This window comes from Trachinotus anak, unplaced genomic scaffold (assembly GCF_046630095.1).
Source record: "Trachinotus anak isolate AG129_WGS33_773 ecotype Australia unplaced genomic scaffold, CSIRO_AGI_Tana_v1 ptg000023l, whole genome shotgun sequence".
NCBI lineage: Eukaryota > Metazoa > Chordata > Actinopteri > Carangiformes > Carangidae > Trachinotus > Trachinotus anak.
This window is the reverse complement of record NW_027273874.1, coordinates 5,380,787-5,406,585: the sequence shown is the minus strand read 5'-3', so window position 1 is coordinate 5,406,585 and position 25,799 is coordinate 5,380,787. Positions and strand designations below refer to the sequence as shown.

At 39.9% G+C, this 25,799-nt stretch overlaps 4 protein-coding genes across 9 annotated transcripts in view; 3 read left to right on the top strand and 1 right to left on the bottom strand.

Moving 5' to 3' along the window:
- Positions 1 to 394: 394 nt before the first annotated feature.
- On the top strand, positions 395 to 10,721 carry lpcat4 (lysophosphatidylcholine acyltransferase 4). 2 transcript variants are annotated; one of them, XM_071459016.1, is made up of 14 exons: positions 395 to 553; positions 815 to 948; positions 2,240 to 2,603; positions 3,519 to 3,631; positions 4,287 to 4,347; positions 4,713 to 4,771; positions 5,654 to 5,688; positions 6,440 to 6,494; positions 6,958 to 7,040; positions 7,957 to 8,082; positions 8,201 to 8,357; positions 8,809 to 8,901; positions 9,242 to 9,377; positions 10,015 to 10,721. In XM_071459016.1, exons 2-14 carry the CDS (start codon positions 847 to 849, stop codon positions 10,197 to 10,199), a joined length of 1,569 nt encoding a protein of 522 aa, XP_071315117.1. In that variant the 5' UTR covers positions 395 to 553; positions 815 to 846; the 3' UTR covers positions 10,200 to 10,721. The 2 variants fall into 2 exon arrangements, with proteins under 2 accessions (XP_071315117.1, XP_071315116.1); XM_071459015.1 differs by lacking the exon at positions 395 to 553 and having other exon boundaries at positions 560 to 948.
- On the bottom strand, positions 10,665 to 18,154 carry LOC139606720 (uncharacterized). The gene is made up of 9 exons (XM_071459008.1): positions 17,634 to 18,154; positions 16,094 to 16,778; positions 15,895 to 15,992; positions 15,487 to 15,662; positions 15,233 to 15,364; positions 14,910 to 15,005; positions 14,175 to 14,249; positions 13,963 to 14,058; positions 10,665 to 13,718 (listed from the first exon to the last, which is right to left on the bottom strand). Exons 2-9 carry the CDS (start codon positions 16,753 to 16,755, stop codon positions 10,839 to 10,841), a joined length of 4,215 nt encoding a protein of 1,404 aa, XP_071315109.1. The 5' UTR covers positions 16,756 to 16,778; positions 17,634 to 18,154; the 3' UTR covers positions 10,665 to 10,838.
- A 136-nt stretch (positions 18,155 to 18,290) lies between these two features.
- Positions 18,291 to 19,821, top strand: nop10 (NOP10 ribonucleoprotein homolog (yeast)). Its single transcript, XM_071459017.1, has 2 exons — positions 18,291 to 18,493; positions 19,401 to 19,821. Exons 1-2 carry the CDS (start codon positions 18,440 to 18,442, stop codon positions 19,539 to 19,541), a joined length of 195 nt encoding a protein of 64 aa, XP_071315118.1. The 5' UTR covers positions 18,291 to 18,439; the 3' UTR covers positions 19,542 to 19,821.
- A 698-nt stretch (positions 19,822 to 20,519) lies between these two features.
- LOC139606722 (solute carrier family 12 member 6-like) overlaps positions 20,520 to 25,799 on the top strand; it is a 28,284-nt gene continuing 23,004 nt past the window's right edge. Inside the window, exons 1-2 of one of the 5 annotated variants that reach the window (XM_071459014.1) lie at positions 20,520 to 20,701; positions 23,209 to 24,088. In XM_071459014.1, coding sequence (XP_071315115.1) covers positions 23,860 to 24,088 — 229 coding nt within the window. In that variant the 5' untranslated portion in view covers positions 20,520 to 20,701; positions 23,209 to 23,859. The remainder of the gene's footprint in view (positions 20,702 to 23,208; positions 24,089 to 25,799) is intronic. The other 4 variants (XM_071459010.1, XM_071459009.1, XM_071459011.1 and 1 more) reach the window with 4 other exon arrangements.

Below are 25,799 nucleotides of genomic sequence, written 5' to 3'. Positions count from 1 at the left end.
TATTTATTTATTTATTTTCCTTATAATAAAGCTATTGTGTTCTTATATATGAAACAAATTGGACAACAAACAACATGTTTCAAGTTTATAACTTCGCTTTACTTAGATTTGTCCTTCAACTTTTTAAATTGTTTATCTGTGACAATATGCTTGGGAAATTAAAAAAAAAAAAAAAAAAGTAAAGAAAGAAAGAAAGAAAGGTCAAATCATAAGGAAAGACTGACTCATGATATGACATAACACATAACATATTTTTGTGCTGATTTAATAACACAACTTTTACTTGTTTCTCTGTGGTATCAGTATAAGTGTATATCTTTTTTTGTTTTGTTTTTGGTTTTTGTTTTTTTGTTTTGTTTTTTGGTTTTTGGCGCTAAAGGGCTTCCATACCTTCCCCGTCTCCCCCAAAACCGTCTTGCCCTAAGCCCGACCCCGGTTTCGAGGACCGGCCTGACTCAACCCGTATGACCGGTAGGCCGGGCTGTCGGGGCGGAGGGGCGGGACAGGTGAGGAGAGACTTCAGAAAAGAAAGGATGGGCGTCCTCCCTTCACAGTGAGTGTTTCGCCATGTGGAGTGTGAAGAAAGTGGGAGTTTGCTTTTAGTTTGCGGTCGTTGTTTCATTTCTTCAGCCGGCCGTTGTCGGTTTGTTTTAGCTAACGTTTTTAAATTTGACTACGCGAAACACTCAACCGTATTTTTTCTCTTTATTTATTTATTTATTTTTTTAAAAAAAAAGAAGTGTGGCAATATCAACTTAAAAGGGAGTGTAGTTTTGTTTATTTATTTTATTTTTTTTAACGTATTTTTTTTTAGCCTAGCTTGTCTGTCAGGTTTGCCTCGTCGCCATGGAGCGGAGCTTCGTGGACCAGCACCACCACCCGACAACAGCCGAGTACCCACATCCGTTCGTTCACGAAGTGAAGCTGGCCAGGGCGCAGAGGATCCGGGTAACGGGCTAATTAAAGTCTCCTTATTAGACTGTATGTTGGAAATAAGGTAGAGAGGCCAACAGTTAAAGATGACATATACTCTTGAGGGGCTTAATTTAACTCCCAGCATATGCCACCTGAAACTAATTAGACAGTAATTTGACTGGCAGTTGTTTTGACTTTGTCCCTGTAAAGAAAAAACAAAAAAAAACTCTTAACTTCTGAACAACAGCTTACACTGTACTTGATGCCAGGAGTCAGTGAGATAAGGGTGATTATACAGGACTGTAACTGTTAGATTAATGGACTAATCAATAATCAATTAGTCCATTCACAGAAAACTAACCGTCCACTAAATAATTTCCTTGGTTTGATGTCTTTCTCTGTTTTCATATCCCCTTAAACTGGATATGTTTGGGTTTTGGACTGTTGATCTAACAAAAGAAGGCCTTTGAAGATTTAGTCTTTTGAATGCTTCAAATCATATCAGGCATTTTATAGACAAAATGTGTAATGAAGAACATAATGTAATAAAATGAGAGCAATCATTAGTTGCAGCCCTTTTGTTTAAGGCTCTCAGATATGGACGTTTGCTCTTTTTACTTGTCTTAACTTAATAAATCAAATTAAATAATCAGCCGATTAAACAACTATTAAAATATTGTCAGTAACATCCCTTGTTGAAACTTAAAAGGTCCTTTCTACAGTCTTTTTGACAGATTAATCTAAACAAAAACGTCCATGCATTATTTCTGTTTTCCATGTTCTCGTATCAGCTTTCAACGCTTCAGAGATGTCCCATAAGAAAACAGTCTTTCACAGGGCTTTCTGACTATGGTGCCTAAGCAAAACAGACAGGTCATAAATGTTTCAGACATAGGCAAGGCATGACTGATGATAGCAACATACTTCAGTGTTGCATAACTTTTGACAGACATGTCAGTAGGGCTGGGCAACGTAACCTTATCACTATAATAATGGTAATTACAATATTTTGCCTTACATATTTTGCCTTGTACACATCAAGATGTGGCAAATGTATGCAAAATCACACATAAAACCATCCAAACTGTATTCCACTGTTAAATGTTACATCTGACGATGTAAAGTGAATGAAAAGTGAATATACAGTCAGACTGAATTGATTCCCTGCACATCAGGATTCACCATAAATCATAACAACTTTGTACAGTGTTTAAGTAAAGGGTTAAATGCAAAGACATCAATTAGAAAGTGTCATTTTAGAACAGAGTGCAAGGGTTTTATTATCAGCCATGTTGGTGATGATGTGCATTGTGTTTATCCTTAGGGCATCATCCTGGGCAGCATCCTCTTCCCTCTGCGCATCACACTGGCGGCCATTTTCTTCCTCATCATGTGGCCTCTTGCCCGGCTACGACTGGCTGGCCTGTCTGAGGAGGAGCGCTCTCGGCCTGTTACGGGCTGGCGGCGCTGGTTCTTCCACCCGATCATCTGGCTGTTGAGCCGAGCAGTCTTCTTCTCCCTGGGTTTTCTGTGGGTAAAGGTCAAAGGTCGCAGGGCAGATCTGAAGGAGGCGCCGGTGCTGGTGGTGGCGCCCCACAGCGGCTTTCTGGACATGCTGGTTCTATGTCCAACCCAGCTGGCAACTGTGGTGTCGCGGTCAGAGAACACTAGCCTGCCAGTCATAGGAGGTGAGGAGCTCTGGTTCAGTTTACACACACACACACACACACACACACACACACACACACACACACACACACACACACACACACACACACACACACGCACGGTAGTGCACACCATCCACCGTGTTCACCTGCTTTTTTTTTATGAGCTGTTTCATCTTGTATCTTTATGATTGAGGACAAGCTGGGGTAAATGAAACTGATGGTTTGACTCGTGTCCACTGTGATGGGTTCCCATAATAGAAAAAACATATATCTTCAGTTTATGTAATATGTTTATCAAACTTAACATTGGTATAAAATGTTTTGGTGATATTTTTAGAGATTCAAAACAGCATAAAACCACCGAGGTTTGCATACAGGCTGCGTGAGCTGTTTTCTGGAGCATATGAAGAAAGAAATCTAAAATCACATTGTGATGAGAGAGGACAGGGTAAAATTTTACTTTGAGTGAGAACTAGGAAAGAAAAGAGTATTCATCCAGCCACACACTTACTTGTGCCAGTTCCAATCAGGCAGGATTTGTTCATGTCTAATTTAACTGTGCATGTGCCTGGATGACATAATCTTTTCACCAGTATTTATTTTATTTTTTTAAATCCCTTTTTAACTTTTTTCCTTTTTGTGCTTAACTGGCAGACACAGCGCAGTGTAGTCATAGATGGGGAATCTCACCCCAAGTTACCCGCCTATTAGGCAGAAAACCAGGATTCATATTTGGAATAGAGAAGTCAAGAGGAAAGTAAAAGTATTCAAGGAAGTCCAAAGATCAACAAGTGACTCAGTCTTTTGGCTTCTAATCTGCTCTGGTGCTTCCTGTGTTGCTTTCTTGGCAGTCTTACTCTGGACTCCTTCATTGGTTCTGGTTTTAATTTTGTTCTTGTTTGTTTGTTTGTTTGTTTGTTTATGGTGTTTCAGCTTTGCTTGAGTTCAACCAGTCTGTGCTAGTAAGCAGGAAGGATCCAGAGTCAAGGAAAAAGGCAGTCACCCAGCTCACAGAGAGGCTGACCTCCAATGGCTACTGGCCTCAGGTAAGATCTTTGTTTGGTCACCCAAAGCTCTTTAGACTTCTGTTGACAAAAGATAATCTTTATTTGTTTAAGTAAAAAGAAAGATGATCTTCCTTTTTGGCTGTAGCCCTATTTACATGTCTGGCAATTGCAACTAAATTATCGAGTCACACTCTGCAACTATTACAGTCGGGTAATTCTGTTAGTGACAGAAACGACAACAGTGCAAAGCTCAAGGAAACTTAAGTTGTTAGCGAAAAATAAAGAAATTATTTTTAACCGGCAAGTTTTTGACTGCTCGTGAAGGCTTTGTAAATCTGTGGCTTGAGCACAGTTAAACAGCTGCTCAAGATTAGTTTAAATCTTTGGGATAGAAACTTGATCTGCTAGATAGAAGAGCAGTAGGACACCCTCAAGGGAATCCATTTCTTATCGCATCCTTAATTACAGTTTGGAAATTCCAAAAGTAAGTGCAGGCCGGTCCTTATGAACATTTCAGTAAGGAAGAGCAGGTTGCACAGAATGTTTGAGTCAAACCTAAACCAGTCTGTCTTTGATTCCTGAGCTGGTAATGTTGTCAAAAGGTAAATGTAAATTCACCTGCTGGAAGTGCAAAGAGCAGGACAAACCACCACAAGTCTTAACTCACAAGTCATATTTCTCAATTTATGGCTAGATGCTGATGTTTCCAGAGGGAACCACAACAAACGGCTGCGCTCTCATCAAATTCAAGCCTGGTGAGTAGTGGCATTGAAATCTACATATGAAAATTAAAAGATTGAAAAGAACAGAGGTTTTTACAGTTTTACTGTCCCTCTCTACACCTGTCCTGTGCTTGTGAATCAATATGAATGAATGAGTGTGAACAGCATGAAATAACACCGATCCCACCTGGTTTTTCTTGATGTTTGACATGGACAACATACTACAGTTGTTTGAATAGATCATGCAGGAATGAATGGTATGAGAGGGAAAAGGCGCAGCAGGCGGTTGTTTTGCTAGTGGATGATTAACTCCTCTTCTGCAGCTTTTCTTATTTATAATTCCACTGTCTCATTTTTTTTTTTTTTTTTTTTTTTTTTTCCATTTCACTTATCATCAGGTGCCTTCCTTGCTGGAGTCCCGGTCCAACCTGTTCTGTTGCGTTACCCCAACAAGCTGGTGAGTGAACCTTTTGGTTGGTTGGCAGGTTGATCTGCTGGTTTGTATTTGATACATTTCATAACTCGTAAACACGACAGGTTTAGAACTTGGGTCAACTGCACTTCCAAGATGTTTTTGTCCAGGGAGACTGAGGAAGGAACTTAAATTCAGATTCATTAGTAGAGCATATTTAAAAGCAGAAGGTGTTGTCAAGTTTATAAATGAAACAAAACTATATAACTGTAATAGACACAATTAAAACAATTTTGTTGTTATATAAATAATAAATGTGATTGAATTCCCAAATAAGTCAAAGCACACTACTTTATTAATGTACAAAAGATAAAAAGCCTCTCTTAAAGTGACATGATTTTAAAAAGAACAAGAACTACAAGTTCATTTTGTTTTTGTTAACACAGTAATCAGATTTAATTAAGACATGAAGCACTGATGTACTGCACACAAAAGGTTTTATGTCCAGCAAGTAAAAAATGTTAGATAACAATAATGGTAGAAACTGTCATTCTTCTTTAGCAACCTTCACCTGTAACATAAACCTGAACTCACAAGAGATGCTTTGTTCTGTGACAGCAGTTTGTTTTGACAGCTCTGTCTTCCTTGTCACTTCCCTGCCCAAATATGAGTGCGTACGCTACACTCTCCTACATATTACCAGACTGTAGTTATGTTTCTCAACATGCAGTAACATTTGTCCAGGCCAGTGTTGTGTATACTGGTTCCTGTCAGGGTGTGTTGTGAGGGGAGTGTGACTAGAATTGCACGTGCTATAAAAAAAGCTATCCACCCTGTCTGTTACAAGGGATGGTTCTTGTTGTTTGCTCTAGTGCCTTGATGTATTGTGTCCACTGTTTGATTAGTCCTTTTATGACTCTTCCTCAGGATACTGTTCGCTGGACATACAAAGGAACAACCTGGTGAGTTCCTTAATTTTTCATCTCCATATCTGTCAAAGCCAGTTAATGTCAAGGTGTTCAGTTAATTGTTTACATCATTCTGGTTGCATTGAAGCCATCATAAAAGTACTGGATTTCCACATAGGCAGGAAGTTGAGTAAGAGGTGCCTCTAGGACACTGAACTTTTCAACTCCAATTTCAACTCTCTTTATCTGCTCAGTATCCTGAGGAGTGTTTTTCAACAAATTTACTCCATTACCAGTAGAAATAATAGTGACTAAAGCTGTGTACATGTCTGAAAGAACAAAGCATTTTATCCATTTTACCCACAACAAACCTTCGCCAAATTCAGTGTTTTGCTGGTTTGTCAAACATAAACTTAAATAGAATTATGTATTATCACATCAGTCAACATGTACCAAAATTCATATATTGTGTTCCACATTCAGGTTCAAATTTTGACATCTGTGTATTTATTTATTATTGCATATAAATGTAGTTGGTATTTTCCCCAGATAAGGAAAAGAAAATATAAATTGACTCTGCTGCTGTTAACACATCAGTTTGGGCTCTGGTACATTGTAAAGGACACTTGTCAGTAGTTAAATATGTGATTGGGTTGTTAATGTTAAGAATAAAACTCTGATTAATAACAATCATCATTTGCAGCCAACATAAATGATTTTTGCAGACTACCATTTAAATATGGTGCTCAAATGAATTTGCTTACTTTTTCTAAATGAAATATAATATTGTCTCTTTGTCCATTAGGATTGAGGCACTGTGGCACACAACTTCACAGTTGTACACCAACATGACTGTGGAGGTAAGGCAGTTTACCAAATCATTCACCTCATAAATGAACTCATTGTCTTTTAAAAACTGTGATGTTATGTTTAAATGTGTGTTTTAAGAGTAACTTAACACCTGCAGAAAATGTTGTTTTGGCCTGCAGTGGTTAAAATTCTCACCTTGCTGCAGTGATGCAGTAGTGTACACAGTGTGTGCAGTAAACTCTGATATCACTGTTGGGTGTAGTAACAGGTGCAGCAAAGCACACCTGTAATCATATTCATGAGTAATGGTGGGAGTGGTCAGACGTGACAGGAGAGGTTGTTGTGTCTTTCAGATTGATGTGAAGTTGCTCTTTGGAAGTTTGAGTGTGTGAAAAATATAAATGCTTCTATGTTTTGCTCAAACTTGTGACTTCACACTGTCCCACCTTCCTCTGTTACTGTGATTTAACATGAGAGAGAACAATGGTTGCTTTTTTTTTAATTGTACTACAGTTCCTGCCAGTTTACAACCCTTCCAAGGAGGAGAAGAATGACCCCAACCTGTATGCAGACAATGTTCAGAAACTCATGGCCAAGTAAGCAGAAGATCACACACGTTTAACTGAATAATGACCAGAGCCACAACTATTTTCATGGTCATGTAGGTAGTCAGTTGATCATTTTCTCATTTATTGGGTCTATAAACTGACAAAGGTTAAAAAAAAATTCCCAGCATAATTTCTTAAAGCCCAAGTGGATATAATAACATCTTGTTTTGTCTGCTCATGACTCAAAACCCAAATATATGTGTTTAAATAGTTGAGAAGCTCAAAAAAAATTACTTGAGGAATTATTATTATGTATTAAAATTGTTGTGAATTAACTTTCTGTCTGTCAAATCATTAATAGATCATTTCACCTATACTGTGATTTGTCTGCAGCGAAGATTTTTCAAACATAGACAAACTAGAAGTGTCTCCACAAAGCTTGTGATTGAAACCGTTTCCCTGTCACTCTGCAGTCTGTGTATTTCTAGGTAAACATGATAGAGTTGTTATTTTGAAACACGTGTGGAAATTGTTGGATGTGAGCTTTTACTCATAATATTGTTGTTGTTGTTGTTGTTGTTGTTGTTGTTGTTGTTGTTGTTGTTGTTGTTATTTTATATATATATATATATATATATATATATATATATATATATATATATATATATATATATATATATATATATATATATAAAATTGATTTTTTATTTTTATTTTTTTTTAACGGTCTATAACATCATTTGTCCCATATTTTTGTCCTTATATCAAACAAACATCACACTTCAGAGTCATTTGCTCTTAATGAACCAGACTGTACAGAAGTAGCCTGTATTTTCAGGTGTCTCTGTGTTTCAGCCCACATCTTATTTCAAAGGCAGTGATCTGTCCAGACTAACATGACTATAGGGTTAAAGGTGTGTGTTGGTGAATCAGCTGTTTTAAGGCATTTTCTGCTGTGTTTCAGGGCCCTTGAAGTCCCAGCTACAGACTATGTGATGGAGGGTGGAGTTCCTGTTAGTAAACTTGGAGGTCTCTCTCTTCCGCTGGAATCTCCTGCCAAGACAACACTCTCACTGCTGCAGAAAAACGGGTGAGACAGGACTATTCGTGTGTGGTGCTGGTCAGAATCCTGCTTTTTACTACGAAATCTTGAATAAAACATAAAAAAATCTAACTGGCTATTATTTTCCCTTTCTTCTCTCTCTCAGCCTGGAGGCATCTGAAGTGAAAGAAGCACTGGACCGAATGATTGACAGGTGTCAGTCAGGAGCACAGGGGTCAAAGGCCAATGCAGATGACCTTGCATCTATTCTTGGACTCACAGATAGAGAGACAGCAGTCACTGTCTGTGGCCTCTACTCCAAGGTATAAGAATTTTTGTGTGTGTGTGTGTGTGTGTGTGTGTGTCTTGGATGTTTCTTCACACAACATCCAAGAGGGCATTTTTCACTGGTGTGGTTTGCACCTGTGTATTTATAGGGAACAGGTGCAGGAAAGTACTAAATGTCCTCTGGAGTTTTCTGGCTTTGATACAGCTGCTGTGAGGGTTTACGCTGTGGGATGTTACCAGTAAATATACGAGGCAGATGTTTGTTTTTCACCAGAGGTCAAATTTGGTGAATTTAACATTTGAAATAACAAGAGTATTGTTTCTAGAGAACAGTTCCATTAGTTTTTGAGATATTTATTAATTACCAAATACTTTTATGTCAAAATTGTGCTGAAGGTACATTTCAGTGTCTATGCTGTGCTCAAGCAACAAAAATAAAAACATGAAGTAAACTCTGACTTTTTTTTATTTATTTATTTTTTTCAGGATGAAACTGTGGACTTAAGGCAGTTTTATTTAAGTGTTGCTGCCCTATCAGGATTTGTCAGCTTCAAATCACTACTTCACACAGCTTTTAATGTAAGTACTGTTGGTTATTATCATGTGTGAAATGTGATCTGTGGTCTGTTGCATTTTCACTTTGAAGAATTTTTAAGATTTTTTTTTTTTTTTTTAATTTTGTTTTCTTTTTCTATGCCTCCAAACATAAAATGGATAAGATGGTTGACTATATATTGTACAACATTTTGCTGACTGGAGAGAATATCCTTACAGTGTCAAAATGCAGAGCATTAAATGTGTCACATCATTTTGTCATCTCTGACTTGCTATTGCTTTATGAGGTCCAGAATTTCATTTATTTATTTATCTAATTTTTTAAATGATTTTTTTTTTTTTTTTTTTAATTTTTTTTTTACAGCTGTTTGACCGTGATGGCAGAGGCAGTCTGAGTGCAGAGGAGTTGTCAGACCTCATGGGGGCGCTGCTGGGTGTTCATCAGCACAGCACTGCTGAGCTGTACATGGAGGCCTCCAATCAAGGCCAGCTTACTGAAGGTCAGTGTCTCTGAATAATGAGTTTACAGCATAATTAGTTATATTTTACACACCACAGTGATTATGGCAAAAGCCAAAATAATCATTTCTATATTCTGCCACCAAGAATTATGTCGCCATGCTGGCATCTGCCTCTGTAGACACATTGTTATGATCAGATGTCTGAAGAAACATGCATGTTGTAGTAGAAATCTAATAAATTTATGGTATGACTTGCTGCATAAATTTGCATATTGATGAGGGAACTCTGATTCCTCAGAAATTGCTGTTACTACTGAACACTTTAAGCTTACAAATTAAATTTAAGCATGGAAAGACAAATATGTTGGTATAAGGACAAATGATTTTTGTAAGGTTTTGTTTGTTCTCCACTTGATTGCTCTTCTTCTTTATTATTGGCAGTTTAGGTCATCGTTCATTTTTAGTTTCCCACCTGCTGTGAGATGTTATTACTTTATGTAAACTAAAATCCTAGTGTGTTACAGCTTATACAGTAGTGTGACTTGGAGTAATAATAGAAAGATAATTAATGTCAGGCTTGATGTGAGGTTACCTACTTGATGAAGCAAAAAGGCAAGGTGATATTTAAGGGCCACAACACTTTAAAATCCTCATCACATCTGCTTTGTTTCCTCAGAAAATTTGCTGCAAGTGCTGACGACCCACCCAACCTATCAGAGAGTAGTGAATGAATACCTGCAGCCAGAGGAGGCGGACTCTCACCTGCCATTCACTTCGCTGGCCAATGGGAAGGCTGTGAACAACAACGGAAACATGCACAACAGCAATGAATCCCACCACTGCAACAAAAAGTTTGAATGAGGATTTTTCTGAGTATTTAGTGACAGATTCCTCTTTTTGCAGGATGTTGAGTTTTTCTACGTGCTAAGCATCGAGTAATCATCGATGAAGGATTGTATTTTTAATGTTTTGTGTTAGACAGTACTGTGTGTGTGTGGATGTATGGATGCATTTTTAAATCCTCATGTCAATCTTGGCGACATTGGAGAGCAAAAAAAAAAGACTTAAATTATGACTAAATGTGTTTTTGAGGTCAGATCCTTGTATGTTTGACAACTTGGAAGGTGTGTATGTTTACCGATGTGCCTTTTTTATTACTGTTAAGAAAGGACTCAGTTACTTTTGTCATTTGAAGCCATAAAATATCTTATTTATAAAATATTCTCTTATGTATATGAAATGTTTTTTTTCTTTTTTTAAAGGGACAATGGAATGTGCAAATATAAATTAAACACTCAGTTTATTCTGTAAATGAATTATTTTTACATTTTTGTGTGAATATGGTTTATTGTTATCAATTAATTAAACTGTGAATTGTTTTAAGTAGGTTTTGCTGTTTGGGTTTTTGCCACCATCACATTTCTGGACTTATCACACACACTTTAAATCTATTTCCTTCTATATCTTGGGTCTCTGCTTGATTGTCTTGGCTGTTGTAAATTAATCGTCCCTCTTCTTCCCACTTCTTTGTGTTTTTCCTTTTCCCGCCTTTCCTTTCTCTCTGTTCAGCTGTCGTTTCTGTCCCTTCACCTTTGGTTTGTAGAAGATAAAGTCTTCATATTTTGTAGGTAACTTCGACAGACGCCTTTGTTTCTTAAAAGGAAAACGTGGTAGTCGCCTAAGACTTGTTCTGGTTTTCGTTGCACTCTGATCTCTTGGAGGTGTCTTGCCTGCAGTTTTTTCACCTTCAAACATTTCTTGTCCAGTCAAACTTGATGGATTTGAAATCATTTTGCTCTCGGCTTTTGTTTTACTTCTTGTCCTTGGTATACAGATGCCAAATGTTGCCCCCTTGTCGCTGGACCCCTCATCGCCTTTCTCAATCCTTGTTTGCTTCTGTTCTTCAGCTCTCCTGGAGTTGACTTCCGCCTTGCTCTTCCACCTTGCTCTTTTCATTGGACTCTTGAGGATTTCTGGTTCAATCCCAACCTTGTCTGTCTCATTTACCCTCGTCTGCGTCTCTTCAGAAGTCTCACATTCCTGGCGATATCTTTTCATGGGACTCAACGAAAGGCTTGGGTGGTCCATCTTCTCTCCATTTGGCCTTTCTCCGTCATCCTTCACATCTGCCGTCTGGTCTGGACTTGGTTTGGGACTATAGTGATGTGTTTTCTCAGCTGCCTTGTTCTTTTGAATCCCCGTCCCATTCACTGTCCTTTTTGACACATTTGGCTTTTCCATGACTTTGCTGTGTCCACCAGCTCTGCCCTCACTTAGTGCTTTTTTGCTCTGTTGCTGGTTTGGTTGAAGGGACTCTGGATCTAGAGTGGGGGATAATTTGGGATTTTTTTCACAGGTTTTCAGAGAAGGTGACTCCAGGCTTGAGACAGGATGCTTATGCTCATTTCTCTCATTCAGTGGTGCTTCCTCTGGGGATTTCTTTCCTGGGTCAATCATTTTGTCTTTTGTTGGTGGAGTATCTGCCTGAACTCTTGTGCTCCGCTGAGATGATGATGATGATGATGTAGGTGGAGAGGTGGGACTGCGGTTTGCAGAATCCTCGTTGGCCTCGCATGCAGTCAAATCTTTTTTTGTATCGTTAGCTGTCTCACAACTCTCTTCATCTCCTCTACTTCTGCTCCTTATAACCAGCCTTGAAACTGACTGTTCATTTGCGTACTCCTCAACATTCACCTCTAGTTTGTCCTGCACTTCTCTCTTGGGTGAGTCCTTCATCTCTGATTGTTGGATTTTCCTTTCATCTCCAGCAACAGAAAGAGGAGTCAGCTTCACTTTTTCCTCAGTAGTCATGCTCCTAGTTTTTCTCCTTACAAAACAAGTTATTTGAATCCCTTCCTGTTTTCTTTTTACACTCCTCTCATCCTTTTCACTTTTCTCTTGTGGTGTTGCAGTTGAAAAAGTGTTTTCTACCCCTACTTTGGTGCAGAAATCAGAGTCATGGGGCTCACACTGTTCCCCCACATCTACCATGAGTCTCTGTATCTCCCCTGTGAGCTTTTGATGTTCGTTCTTCACCATCTCTGAAAATTGCTCGACTGTCTGTGTTATTTTTGTTCCTTGGCTCCACTCTTCAAAATTACTCTCCTCTCTTTTACATAATTGTCTTTCTGCTGAGGACCGTCTGGTCTGTTTTCCATAAATTACCCCGTCCTTCTCTGGAGTGAACTTTAGTGTTTTCTTGATGCTCTTTTCACTTGGTTTCCTCTCCTCTGCTCTCTCTGTTTTGAATTCACTACTAAGTTCTGCTTTCTTTTTTTCATTTTGATCTGATAACCTGTGACTACGTCTGAGTTTGACGAGTTTGGTGACATTCTCTTTATTCTCCTCATTCCTTTCAAAAGTCATTTTAGCCATCCCTTCTCTTGCTGTTGTAGCCGTTTTCTTTTGTGTCACTGACGTTGTAGCCTTTTTTTCCGAAATGTCACATTTTTTCTCATTGTCACACCGCTCTCTTGTTCTGAGTTCAGAGGAAATGCCAGGTGACACCAGTTCTTGAGAGATTTGTTCTTCAGGCACTGAGCCTGATGAATCACCATCAACTTGGGTATCACAGGAGTCAGGGTGGGAATCTGCCACAATAGACAGGAGAGGAATTGCACTGTCAAGGTCATCATTAGGTGGGTGGGACATATCTTTGAGGCAAGAGGACTTTGGGTTTAGGTTTCTGTGGCTAGGTTGTTCCTCAGACTCCTTTATCTGGGAAGAAGGAAGTGCTTTCCAAGCCAGGACTCTCAGAGCTGGAGGGCCGGCTGACTGTGGTGGGCTGTCAGTCAACAAATCAGCCATGAAACAAAGTGCAGGGTCGTTAGTTGACCCTGCCACACTGGAAGTTGAGGGAGACATGGAAGCAGGGGGATCCCCCGGTAGAGGTCCACTCTGGATCTGGGATAACTGAACTGACTGGGTATTTGCAAAGTTTGAGAGGGACATTGAGGCATCTTCTGAAACGTTTGCACCATCGTTACCTGCAAGAAACAAGGTTTCTAATGCATCATGGTCTGTTGTCTCCAAATCAAAGGTAAGAATGTCTGAGGAGTATGGAGACAAAGTAAAACTACTATCTGTGAAAAGGGAGCCATTGTGACCAAGACTTGACAAGGCATCAACAGGACTGAAGTATTCTGGTGTGCCATCAGTCGGCATTGGTCCTTCCTTTGATCCTGTATTTGTCGTATTCAGTGGTGCAGTTTCTCCATCGTGGTTTGAATTACGGTCAGAGGTTCCTAGAGGATCCAAAATAGGTGTCTGAGCTCCTCCTTCGACATGTGAGGTTGCCTGAGATGCTTCATCAGTTAAAGGACTGCTGATGGAGGTGGTAGACAGTTGATATGATTGTTCCTGCATGGTCACCTCCAACACCTATAAAACAAGAGGAAAGACAGAATAAGGAAAAACGGTGACTTAATTGGGCTTTCTTACTGAAGGTAATTATAATTTTTCTTTTTCCCAGGTGCAAACAGGTACACAGTAGCTCTCATGTTTTCGTACACAACCCAGCTTTTCTCTTTTCTCATAGCTCCCAGCCGTGGGCCTCAATATTTCCTCATACGTCCTCATAGAGCAACAAATAACAATCACAAAAGTATCAGAAAAAGTATGTTACCCATTGCTTCAGTTCTTCCAGTGAAATAAAGTCAAGGAATTCTTGATCTGAAAAAACGAGGGGATCCAGGAGCTCTGTATTCAGCGTTGATCCCAGCTGAGAGGAAGAGATCAAAGAAATTAAAGGGCACTATGATGATTTTGTATAGCGCTTTCATAAATCTGCCCTATATCTGTAACTTGTGATAATGACACAAGTTCTTAGTAACACACCAGCAATGTCCCGTCAGTTACAGGATCGCTGTTGGAGGTGGCAGAAGGTTGATGTGACTGCTCCAGCATCATCACCTGAAGGCCCAGAAGGAAATACAAGAGGATGGATTAAAGCCGAAGGTTATTTAATAGACTGTTATACAAACATGTTTATGTTGGAGCAACGGTTATGAGTAACAACATTTTCTCAACTACTGTACTTAAGTACAATTACCTCCAAAATATACTTAACTTGTTTGCTTCTTCATTTCAGAAGGAAATATTGTACTTTTTGTTCCATTTATCTGACAACTGTAGTTAGTAGTTACTTTTAGGTTAAGAACTGATGTGTATAAATGTATTTTCATATTGGATAAATTGCAATACGCTGCTAAAGATTAAACCAGTAGTTTTCAGTCTTTCGCCTGCCAATGGCTAGAAGGGGTTCCTTGTTACGTTTCAGATGTCTATTAGTTGTTAGCAGTTCCTCTCTAAAACGTTTGCATGGTTTCATTTAAATAACTGTTTAAGGACCACAAGGATAACTGCGTCCAATATTGTGCAAAACATGCAAATATCAAGAAAAATCTGCAGGGTTTGGTGACTTGCCAGTCCTCAATTAGTGGCGCAGTACTGTTGATGTTAATGGTCAAAATAGCACTAATACTGAAACTGACTTGTTCTTCTAATCCGAGATCAACCTGCTGCTAACAAGGCAACAAAACGCATCATTTACTGTACTTATTCTCATGTTACCTCTTGCTCTTGTTTTTCCAGTGCAAGAAGGTCAAGCATCTCTAGGTCTGAGGAGAGGAGGGACTCCAGGAACTCTATATCCAGCATCGACTCCACCTGAGAGAAAACAAAAACTTTTCCTGATTTTACTGAGCAGTAGACTATTATGTGTGGTAGAAGAACATTCATTTGAGATTGTTAACTTAAGCAAAAGTACAATTTAAATCTACTCAATTACAAGTAAAAGAAGAAAAGAAAAATTTCATTTAAAAGTTGTTACTTATGCACTTAAGTTCTGAGCTTCAAAATCCTCCCATTTTATACTAATCTCTCTGAAAACTTACTTTTCTGACAAAGTCCTCATCACTGCACAGTTCGTCCAGATACTCCAGAAATGTGTGGTTTTCTGTCTCTAATTTCTCCTTCTCTCCATCCTCATCTTCCTTATTCTCAGTCTCCTCCATGTTTTCGTGGATCTGAGCAGATGCAGAAATAGCACATTTTGCAGTTTTGTTTCATGATGAAGTAGTTAACGTTTTGATTGATTGATTTGACGTTTTGAGCATTTTTTAGGTATTTATAACACAAAGCTGTTGACCTTGGGACAGAGGGAGTCCATGATCATCATGTATTCCTCAAAGGCACATTCTGCCAGCGATTCGTCATCGTCAGAGAGCAGAGATCCAGGAGAAGCTGTGGAGCTTGTTGTTTTACTGTCTGTGTTGTTTGATTGTAGTTTGTCCTTGTCAGCCGTGTCATTCTTCTGCTGTTTTTCTGAGGAAAGAACGGTGACAGAACATTTTTTTTTTAAAGAAAGGAGAAAACAGGGACTAAAACATCACTTTAACTTTCATCTTGAATCTTGAATGTCATCTTGAATGTTTCATAGCAATCCATCCAATAGTTGTTGAGATATTTCAGTCTGCATCAGGGTGTTGAACGGACCAGTCGATTAACCAACAATACCATCCCTTGCCCTTTTTTATATCAAGCCTTGACCTCTGACCTTCTGACGTGGCCGTCTCTTTACTCTGTTCTTTCCCTGCAGACTTTGGTGTTACGTTTAACTGCTCACTGACCGGCTTTCCTGCCTTCCTTGACAACCTGGGGTCAGACGGGAGACATTAGATACAGCACTAAAATCAGGATTTAATTATGAACCAGTCGATATGATAATAAAACACTGCCTGCTGTGTATTCCTTACAGGCCTGGGTCGCAGGGCTGATGGACGGGCGCAGTTTGTGGACACGAGCACCAAACGGGTTGAACCTCAGGCAAGAGGAACCAGGAATGATCAGGTGTAAATGGGCTACATGGGACCAACGCGCAGGGACTAAAACCAAACCTGGGACTGGGCGTGGAAGCGACTGTGCTGATATTCATCCAGCAGGACTCTTGACGAAAACAGGGGGACATTATGAGCTCTGGTAAAAGTGGTGTCAATTCAGGCTGGACCCTGGCAGCTGGTGAGAAAACCTGAAGGTTGAGTAGAGAGGGACAAACACCTGGAAGGAGATTTAAGTTAAGGGGATTCTCCTGAGCTTGTATCGGCGGTGGGAGGGAGCCCATCACCAGGCTTGAGAGGAAATCAGAGTGGGCTATTCTTGTTTCCGCAACTGTGGGAGCTCTCAGGGATGCCTCTTCATCTATGCTCGCCTGATGAGGCTCCAATGGACAAAGCTGCCCCAGTCTATCTGACAATTCGTGGATGTTTATCTCTTCCTGTGAGGCAGATCTGTCGGCAGAAATTGGGTGGCAATGATGTGGGGATAGATAAGAAAAGGACAGGGGCCCCGAGTGGGAGCGATCAGGATCTTCTCTGTCAGACAGGATGATCTCAGGTGGAGAATTTGGCACTGGATCCATCCTTTATCTCTGTCTCTTTGTAGCTGTCAAAGGAAAGCGGGAATATTGTGGGACATCAGGGTGTGCAATTTGAATCAGCAGTTTGTAATTTGGCCATTTTCATTGTATATTATTGAGGTTGTATTGTGTGTAGTTCCAAATAGAATAAATCACAACATATGACAATAAAAACAATACAAAAAACAGAACACAATGTAGTTACATACAGTAGGCTTATATTGGACCTCTTTGTTTATAATGGTAACACATCTAGGTACAAATCAATACTTCATCTTGATCAGGAAACCTAAATAGATAGAACCATGACAGACAATTAAATGTGTTTGTGTGCTTATTGATGTTGAGTTAATATTTTCTTATTGCCATTATTTCTGTACTTATTTGCTTAAATGTTTGTTTTTAACTTTTAACAAGGGATTCACCGTCTAATTACATTTGATATTTGCTCCAGATGTGTTGGTTAATTTCTAAGAAATAATAAATTTACATTGAGCATTTGACAAGCTCAGTAGCTGCTATAATTTCATCCATGGATGAGAGCCTGCACTTGAACAGATCCATCCCCATGATAACTGTGCATACTGACTCAATTTGCTGATTCACTGTGTGAAAAGCCAATGAGAAGACTGGGTTGTTATTGTTTTGTCAAACAACTGGATTATTTCTAAGGTCAAGAATAAACTTTTTAATAAACCTTTATAATTCAGCCAGGTAGTTTCAGTATTAAAACTTATCTTACATGTTTTTACACTTTCAAGATGCTGACTGAAAGTAAATCTATTTTACATTTAAGATGCACATTTAACTATCAGTGAAAACAATGTCATTGGCAAAGAATACACATTGTAGGTTGATCAGATAGATCTCACTGGGCTTACCTTTCTCGTGGGAGATGATTAGTCTTCAATCAATGCTGTAAAAATGTGTTCACCACTTTCTCGCTGCTTATGTTTTAAAGGTAAACTTGATTATTTGTTTACTTCTGACTGACAGTTCTGTTCATGTAAAGATTCCAAACTTCATTAAGTCTCATAAATTAAAATTTACCAGATTAGGCCAGAAATCTTTTATAGTTGTGTTGTAATGATATTTTTCAGACAGTAGCAAAAAATACACAATTTGTTGAAATGATGAAAACCACAAACCAATTAATGAATATATATTAATAATATAATATTTATAAAATTTTATAAAGTGGATGAAATATAAATTCCATTTCATGATTTTTTTTTTCCATAGGCAATATAAAAAGCTCCATATTTACAACTAAACCATCTTCTCTACAAGTGAGCATGAGCCATCTGCTGATGAAGCCCATAAGAAGTGGCTGAAAGCTCCAGAAGAAATCTAGAAAGTGGACTTTGAGACAAGAGCTTGTATTTCCAAGGTTAAAAATGACCCTTCGAGCTCAAAAGCATTTTAATGTGTCACCGATTGTACTTCGAAATTGCCCTTCAGTACTTTGGGATATTGAGTAAAGTGTTATCTGAGAAAACTCGATTTCCCAGCATGCCGAGCGCTCTGAATTCTGAACCGGATATCCGCTCTGCTGTGCAGACAAGGAGAAACTTCGCCACACGTGGAATTGAACAGAAAAATTGTTTTCTTTTCGATACAAATCGACCAATATCGATATATATTTTTTTTAAATTTTTCTGGACCTACAAGAGAAGTTTTTGTCGCGATGTTTCTGCAGTATTACGTAGACGAGAAGGGAGACAGAGTCTACACTCTGAAGGTAACGATGTGTTTACATCCTCCACATGTTACTTTACTCTGCGCGTATTCTGCTCTTAGTTTCACCCTAGTTCGTCGATTCCGGGGCTTATTTAAGCTCGTTGAAGCATTTTGCTCTGGAAACACTGATATATGTGATTATTATCAGTGATTATTATTGAATTCACTTCATGGACATGAAGCAAAATGTTTTAAACCCTGGAATCCGACGATTTACTCACTATTGTCAATAAATCGATTAATCAATAATAAAACAATTCTTATTTGCAGCCCTAGTTTATATGTGCTATTTACTTTTCACTGTCTTAGGTTTTCTGCTTTTTCACTTTTCCTGCAAAGGCTAGGCCTCTGCTTTTATTATTATTTATAACTGAAATCTATTAGCTGTACAACATAGATCATAATTTATTCTTTTAATGTATTAATGACTTTCAGTAATACACATTTCTGTTGCCAGATTTAACACTACAAAGGAGACTGAATATTACTATTCGGGAAAATATCAGACCGTTGATTGTGATGCAGTCAAGTGATATGCAAATGAAACAAACCATTAAAGGTCCACATGTTAAATCTGAGGAGTTGTCAGATGATTAACGGGAAAGGAAATAAGAAAAAACATCCCATATTTTTCCTCTAATCTTTGATTTATTCTTGGGAATCCTGGATAGTTTTGCCTCTTCAGCTCTGAAAAAAATGATTCAAAGGAAACAGCCTAGAAAGGCCAAGTCATGTGCAAGTAAACTGTAATTATTTTAAGAGCTCATAAGCCGGAATGGTTGGGGACCACTGAAGTAGGTGATTAAAAAGAGCAATACTTTGATATATATGTACTATCGAGAAAATGTCTCCCATCTCCCAGCACTGAAATCATCTGAGCTCTCTCTTTCCTTCTTTGTAACCAACAGAAGTTGAACCCTGACGGGCAGCCCACCAGCTCGGCCCACCCGGCCCGCTTCTCCCCAGATGACAAGTTCTCCCGAAATCGGGTGATGCTGAAGAAACGCTTCGGCATCCTGCTCACCCAGCAGCCGAGACCTGTTCTGTGAGAGAGAGAGAGAGAGGAGAGGTGGAAGAGGAAGGAGGGAGAGGTGGCTGGATGGAGACCAAGACCAAGATGTGGAGGGATGAAGGTGAAAATGGGACTGTAAAGCAAAGAGCAAGAAAACTCCAGGCCCAAATTCAAGGGGCTGTTCATGCATCGGATATCAGCTGTCACTGATGTGAAAGATCCTTTTTGTTTATGTGCTGTAATTTGTTGACATTCATTTCAGATTATTGTTATGATTTTGTGTTCATGCTGAATAAATGTTCAGTTCATGGACCGTATTCTTTTGTCTGAGTGTGTCTAAAATCCAGAGGAGGTGACAAACTTAAAAATAAAATCAGTGGAGAAACATCACAAATGCAAATGCTTCCAGGGGTCACGGCCTGCTAAAGAATCACAGATTGTGAGATTGAGTAATGGGGTAAGAAAAAAAAAAAAAAAAAAAGTTCTCAACAAACTTTCTTTCTGGTGGAAATGCTAGCAACTCATCTGAAATGTGACCTGGCAACATTTTTTTAAGATGATTTAAAAAAAAAAAAATGTCACAAGACAGATCGGTGTAATCCTCCACACTGCTTTGTATTTTATAAGATCATTATACATTTTTTTAAAAGTTGAAATCTTAACTTGGAAAGTAACTATTAAATAAAGCTGCCATGGAGGAAAAGAATCATATTCCCCTCTTGGAGAATTTGTAAATTTGTGTTGATATACAGTACCTGAGTAAATGTGACAGTCTTGACACAATTTGATGTCATTAATCGGCTGAACTTCATATTTCTATTCAAATGTGGATTAGTGTCACTACTATAACAACAATTTTTAATCTATTTCAATGTTTAAGTGATAAACTTTAAGCAGGCATTATTAAAAAATACAGTTGTAACCGGTTGGAAGAGAGACAATCCGTGATTGTTCTATACGGACTACATTTCCCATGTAGAGTTGACCACACGTTTGGCATCACGCATGCGCAAATCGTTGAGACGACGGCAACCGGAATAGGACTTGCCGGGCGCTATTGCATGTCGCCTTTTTGTTGGGTCGGTTGGACAAAAAAAAAAAAGTGCCGAGAAAACCTGGGAGCGGAGCCAAGTCTTCCCAGATGTAACCGAAAACGGACGTACGGTGGAAACGCTCTTCACGGGAAACTTGAAACAGGTATGCGCTTTGTGTGGGCTTTGAGATTTTCCGCGGCGTTTGTCGCTGTGGGGGAGATATCTGAGCGGGTCCGCGGAGTTGACAGTTTATCAGGCTAACGTTAGCTTCGGCTAGCTGTGCCGCCAGTGACCACCTCACCCGATATAACCCCCTCCCCCTGTATCTATAGAAGTGATGGCTGGGTGCTTCACACCGCCGCTCGTCGTTGTACGAAGCTTAATTTAGTCGAAAATCACAACTTCGCCAATAACGGGCTAATTACTCCACCTGTTTATTTCAGTGCGTTAAAACCGCCGCGGTTCAACGCCGCATGCCGCATCCCCCTTTTTTGTCGTGAAAATGTTGTCTGAGGTCAGGTTTGAAGCGACACATATTCTCATTATTTTATCACAACGCCAGCTCTGACAGTGCAATAATATCGAGAGGCGTTCACTGACCGGTTCAAGCCAGAATTATTATGGCTAGCTTAATTGGCTTAGGATGGCAACTGAGTGGCGGCTAGCAAGCGAGCATCAGCAACAACTGGGCTTTCAGCAGGTTGGGACTAATTAGAGGATGTTTATCTTAATTGGTTAAGGCTTGTTTGGTTATACGCTTGACCCTGGAGCATAACCCATCACAGCTGCATTTACATGAATCCCCGTGAATGAGACTTGACAGCTGAGTAACACAGCAAGACGGTTCTAATTTCCTTATTTTGGATTAATTCTCAAGTAATTACATTATAAGTCCATATGTTGGATATGAATCCAGGTGCTACGATGCGGTATTTAAACACCCCTTGCTACCGCCCTCCTGAAAAATCAGTGAAAAATCAGTGAAAACAGGTAACAGCAACATCACAGGGCTCAAATTCAGGATTATTTTCTATTATCAATTACTTTCTGGATTGATCAATTAATTACTTCGTCTGTGGAATGTCAGAAAATAGTGAAAAAAATGAACCATTGTGTTTTCTTTGCTTAGTCCAAACCTAAACAAATTCAGTTTACTATCATGTACAACAAAGCAATGCTTTAAATGCTCACATGTGAGAAGCTAGAGCCAGAAAAAAAAATATATTTGATGATTGAAATAGTTGCAGATAAATTATCTGTCGATCAGCTTTTTTTTTGCAGCTCTAACAACTGTGAATTCAGAAAATGAATGCCATGCATACATCAGTAATACAACCTATAACATCTGGGAAAGACTGTGTTTAAACAACATGTAGATGTTGGGATAGCTGCAGGTGATGTTAGTCTCATATGATGTTGATTTGACATTAATCAGGGCTCTTTGTGTTTCTGGTGAATCAAACACCTGACCAGTTGCTGTGACTTAGGGTAACACCATGATTGATTCTGCCATGTATATAAATATGATGCATGATGTCAGTGTAACTGAGCAGAATAACAACCTCCTGAGATGCGAAATGAGAGCTTAAATAAGCAGCAATCAGGTTGTATTACTTGAGAGGAGAACAAAATGTTCTGCACATTGTTCTGCTCTTTCCGTTCAAAGCTCTTTTGCTCTTTCAATTCAAAGACATGCCATTGAGTTGTATTGGAGACTAATTGCCTGTAGGTGTGAATGTGTTTGTCTAGACTGATAACCTCTCCCGGGTGTTTTCTACACAATGCGTGCAGGGATAGGCCTCAGCTCTCCCCACCGAGTCAAACGTAGCTGGAAGTTGGTGAGAATAAACTCACCCCCTCTTCCCAGGGAGACGCTTTGCAAGCTGAACATGAAAGGTGCAAAACCCGTCTACCCCACCTTGTTGTCTGTTTCCTTGTCCATCTCTGAATGCTGGCTGACAAAGTGTGTGAGACAGGCAGCATTACAAAATGGGGAAAATGTGCCATGCCTCTGCATGCAGAGTGAGAGAAAACAGCCAGCAGCTACTAGCATAACCGGTTGGAACCGCTCTCCTTTTAATAATTAAATTATGACCCAGGCTAAAACAACAATTCAGCTATATCCACCTGTCTTGTCTCTTTTTCTCTCAGGACAAAGGCATAAATTGCACAGTTGACTTTGCACCTGCAAGGCATGCAGGCCGACAGCGAGGCTCAGTTTGGTTATTGTTTTACACTTCCTTCATTTAGAGAGCTGTCATGTTTTTGAAAGATGAAACCCAGACTTAGTTTTCATAGAGTAAGTTTAACTTTTCTAAGAGATAAAACATCCAAACTTTTTACCCAAAAACTTGAGCTGCAGAGCTCCTTTTTCAGCTTCCAACTGTGCATGAATTTATTTCATAGCACCACAGAGAAAGCATTGAAAAACTGTGTTAAACTAATTATCTGTGCAAGTAAACACATGACGTAAAGGCTGCTTGATGACATGTTGGAGATACAGTGATGTGAAAATCAGTGCTTCTTTTCCTAATTTTAATTCACACTACATACAGCCGACTTTATTCCTTCTCACTGTATTTAAACTAACTATTTTTTTCCTCCCTGTCTCAATCATTTCCCTCCCATCATGTCCTCTCCTGCCCTCACTGTGACCACTGATGGGTGCAGTAGAAAGTAGAAAGACACTTTTATCCAAGGTGCACGTCAGACAAATTCTAGTTGTGTTAACCTGAGAAAAGGCAGAGAGAAAGACGAGTTAGTCCTCATCTGCAGGAATCATGTCATGGTGTAGGTAAAAAAAGATGCTGCACAAAGTGCAGAAGCACCATTTCAGTTTTTAGAAGAAGGAAGAAGATTTAGCTCGACATTACAAAGAGAGATACCCCCAGCTCTTTGTGGATGCATACTTATCATCTCTGGTAGCTGCTTGAATCTACACAGTCACATTTATAGGAAAGGAATAGTTCCTCCTGTGCTAGTATCACTTTCAAACAGAATCAGAAAGTTGACACTCGTAGGTGCAGAAAGAGGCCTGTGGTACATTTCCTTTCACATGCCTGGTGGAAGACGACTAGTGTGCTCCAATGGAGAACTGCAGCTGCAAAAGGACAACTCGTAGAGGCCGCTGTTACCTCGGCATCACCTGGGAGAAAGCCTAGCCTAGCCTAGCCCAGCTTATCTTAGCTCAGGTCAGCACAGCCCCGCTAGCTAGCCCGTGACCCCTCCCCAACACCCCTTCCCTCCCTAACCATCCGTCTTCTCCTACCTCCCATACAACACCCCTCGCCTCCTCGTCTTGACTTTTCCAAGTGAGTTGCCATGGCATCAGTGCGCTTCACGGTGACACCCACCAAGGCGGAGGACCTCCCGGGGCTGTCCGACACGTCTCCTGACATCAGCTCCCGCTCCGGGGCCCGCGTGCGCTTCGGCTCCAGGGAGAGCGTCAACCGAAGTGACCCCCTCAGCGAGATGTCGGGAGGCCTGACGACTACTGCTACAGCAGGAGGAGGAGGAACCGACACGCCGGACCACAGCAACATGGAGCAAGGTGAAGAACACACACGTGCACATTGACATACTGTGTTGTCACTGTAGTTTCAAGGGACACATAACAAGATTCTCTGTGTTTGAAATATGCCTCAGAAATCATGTTCACACTCTTTGTGGAGGACAGACGCCCTGGTTGGAGAGCTTCATACATACAGATCACACACCTACTCTGCATAACAACATGCCACTCCACTGTATCCAGCCCTAATCTAATCTGAACTACTTAGATCGCTACAGACAGTTTAATCCATATGTTTGAGACATGTAAGCCAGTCACTCCTCTATCATGACACCCTGGCTGAGGAATAAGCGTGTAATGTGACACACTCCTGAACAGCTGAACCTGTCTAAACCTCTGGAAGTCCTGCATGGAAAGTGGCTGCAGCATGTGGCTACTGGGTTCCCATGAAATAGCAGCAGGAGCTGGGGAGAGCTGTCCCTTCTGGGTACCTGTAAGGATAAAGATCAAATGAGAGTGAAAGCACAAACATGCTCCAAATCCGGAAACGTGACAGATACAAAAACACATACAAATAGGGAAACACATGCAGGGGGATAAGCAGCAACCGGACAGATGCTTTACAATACTTTATGGATCTAACCGAACCTTTCATTAACTTTGGATATTTTCTCAGATGACAGAGCAACCGATTAGATTTCAAGCATGTGGTCAGTTTATCCAAATAATGTCTGTTTGGACATTTGATTTTAAAGATGTAAGGCAGTCATCTCAGCAGCTCACAGTCCAGCTCACGAAATGACCCACCGTTGTCCCAGGAGGAGCAGTCTTTGCTAATTTACCTCTGGCTCTGTTGTTTGTCATGTTTTGATATTTGTTGTAATTCCTTTTGAAAGAGAAAATCTGGTCTCAGAGTTGAAACATAATATTATGTGTGAGGGTAAAGATGAATACATAATAAATACACATTTATTGGACAGTTTAACAACAGTGCTGTCTCTGTGGACTAAATATAAGAGAAAATGAACAGAGACAGTGCGGTCTATATTACAGTTTGCTTTTATGTCTGTTACAGATTGGATAACAGATGCATCTTTCACTACACTCACCGTCAGTTAGATCCATAAACTGACTTTTTTAGGTGCAGAAGAAACTCAATTTCTCTGCGTATCCAAATCGAACCCATTCCTCCTCGTAGCATTGAGCAGCACTTCCAGTGTAGCAGTTCTTGATGCATGTGTTCTCCTAATTTGAGTGTGTTTTCTGTTTGTTGTGTTTTTGGACCCTGTGGCGTGTTTTGGTGTAAATCTCATCATACAGGCTGTGGAGCACGTCAGCGTTTAGAGTGCAGTTTCTTGACCTTATGTCGCATGATTTCAACGTGTGAATTTGTCTCCTGGAGCTTTAACTCCCTTGCACGGTACAGACGTAGAGTGCCATTCATTAGTTACAGTTTCAGCACAGAAATTCACTGTGAAATCAGTCGTGCTGCGTTCAAGTGCAGGCAGCAACTGGCTTATGCAGAGCGAGGCCACGGGCAAGAAAAACATTCGAGGTCACAACATTTCAACCAGCTCCGTCTCAAACATGTCGGTTTAATGGGAAGTAAAAAGAGAAGTGCTGTTTTAAGATTGTTCCTCACGCCTGGCTCAAGTTTAACAATGTGTTTTTAAATCTGTTTTATGGCTCCCTGGGTCATTAAGCTCTCCATTTGTTTCCTAAGTGAGAGCTTGACTCCAGGCTGCTCCCG

Coding starts and splice junctions, on each gene's coding strand:
- nop10 (XM_071459017.1), top strand. CDS start 18,440: ATGTTTCTGCAGTATTACGTAGACGAGAAGGGAGACAGAGTCTACACT. Junction 18,494..19,400: donor ACAGAGTCTACACTCTGAAG/GTAACGATGTGT, acceptor TGTAACCAACAG/AAGTTGAACCCTGACGGGCA.
- lpcat4 (XM_071459016.1), top strand. CDS start 847: ATGGAGCGGAGCTTCGTGGACCAGCACCACCACCCGACAACAGCCGAG. Junction 6,495..6,957: donor ACACCAACATGACTGTGGAG/GTAAGGCAGTTT, acceptor ATTGTACTACAG/TTCCTGCCAGTTTACAACCC. Junction 8,083..8,200: donor TCACTGCTGCAGAAAAACGG/GTGAGACAGGAC, acceptor TCTCTCTCTCAG/CCTGGAGGCATCTGAAGTGA.
- LOC139606720 (XM_071459008.1), bottom strand. CDS start 16,755: ATGGATCCAGTGCCAAATTCTCCACCTGAGATCATCCTGTCTGACAGA. Junction 15,993..16,093: donor CAGCCCTGCGACCCAGGCCT/GTAAGGAATACA, acceptor GTCTGACCCCAG/GTTGTCAAGGAAGGCAGGAA. Junction 15,365..15,486: donor TGGACTCCCTCTGTCCCAAG/GTCAACAGCTTT, acceptor GCATCTGCTCAG/ATCCACGAAAACATGGAGGA.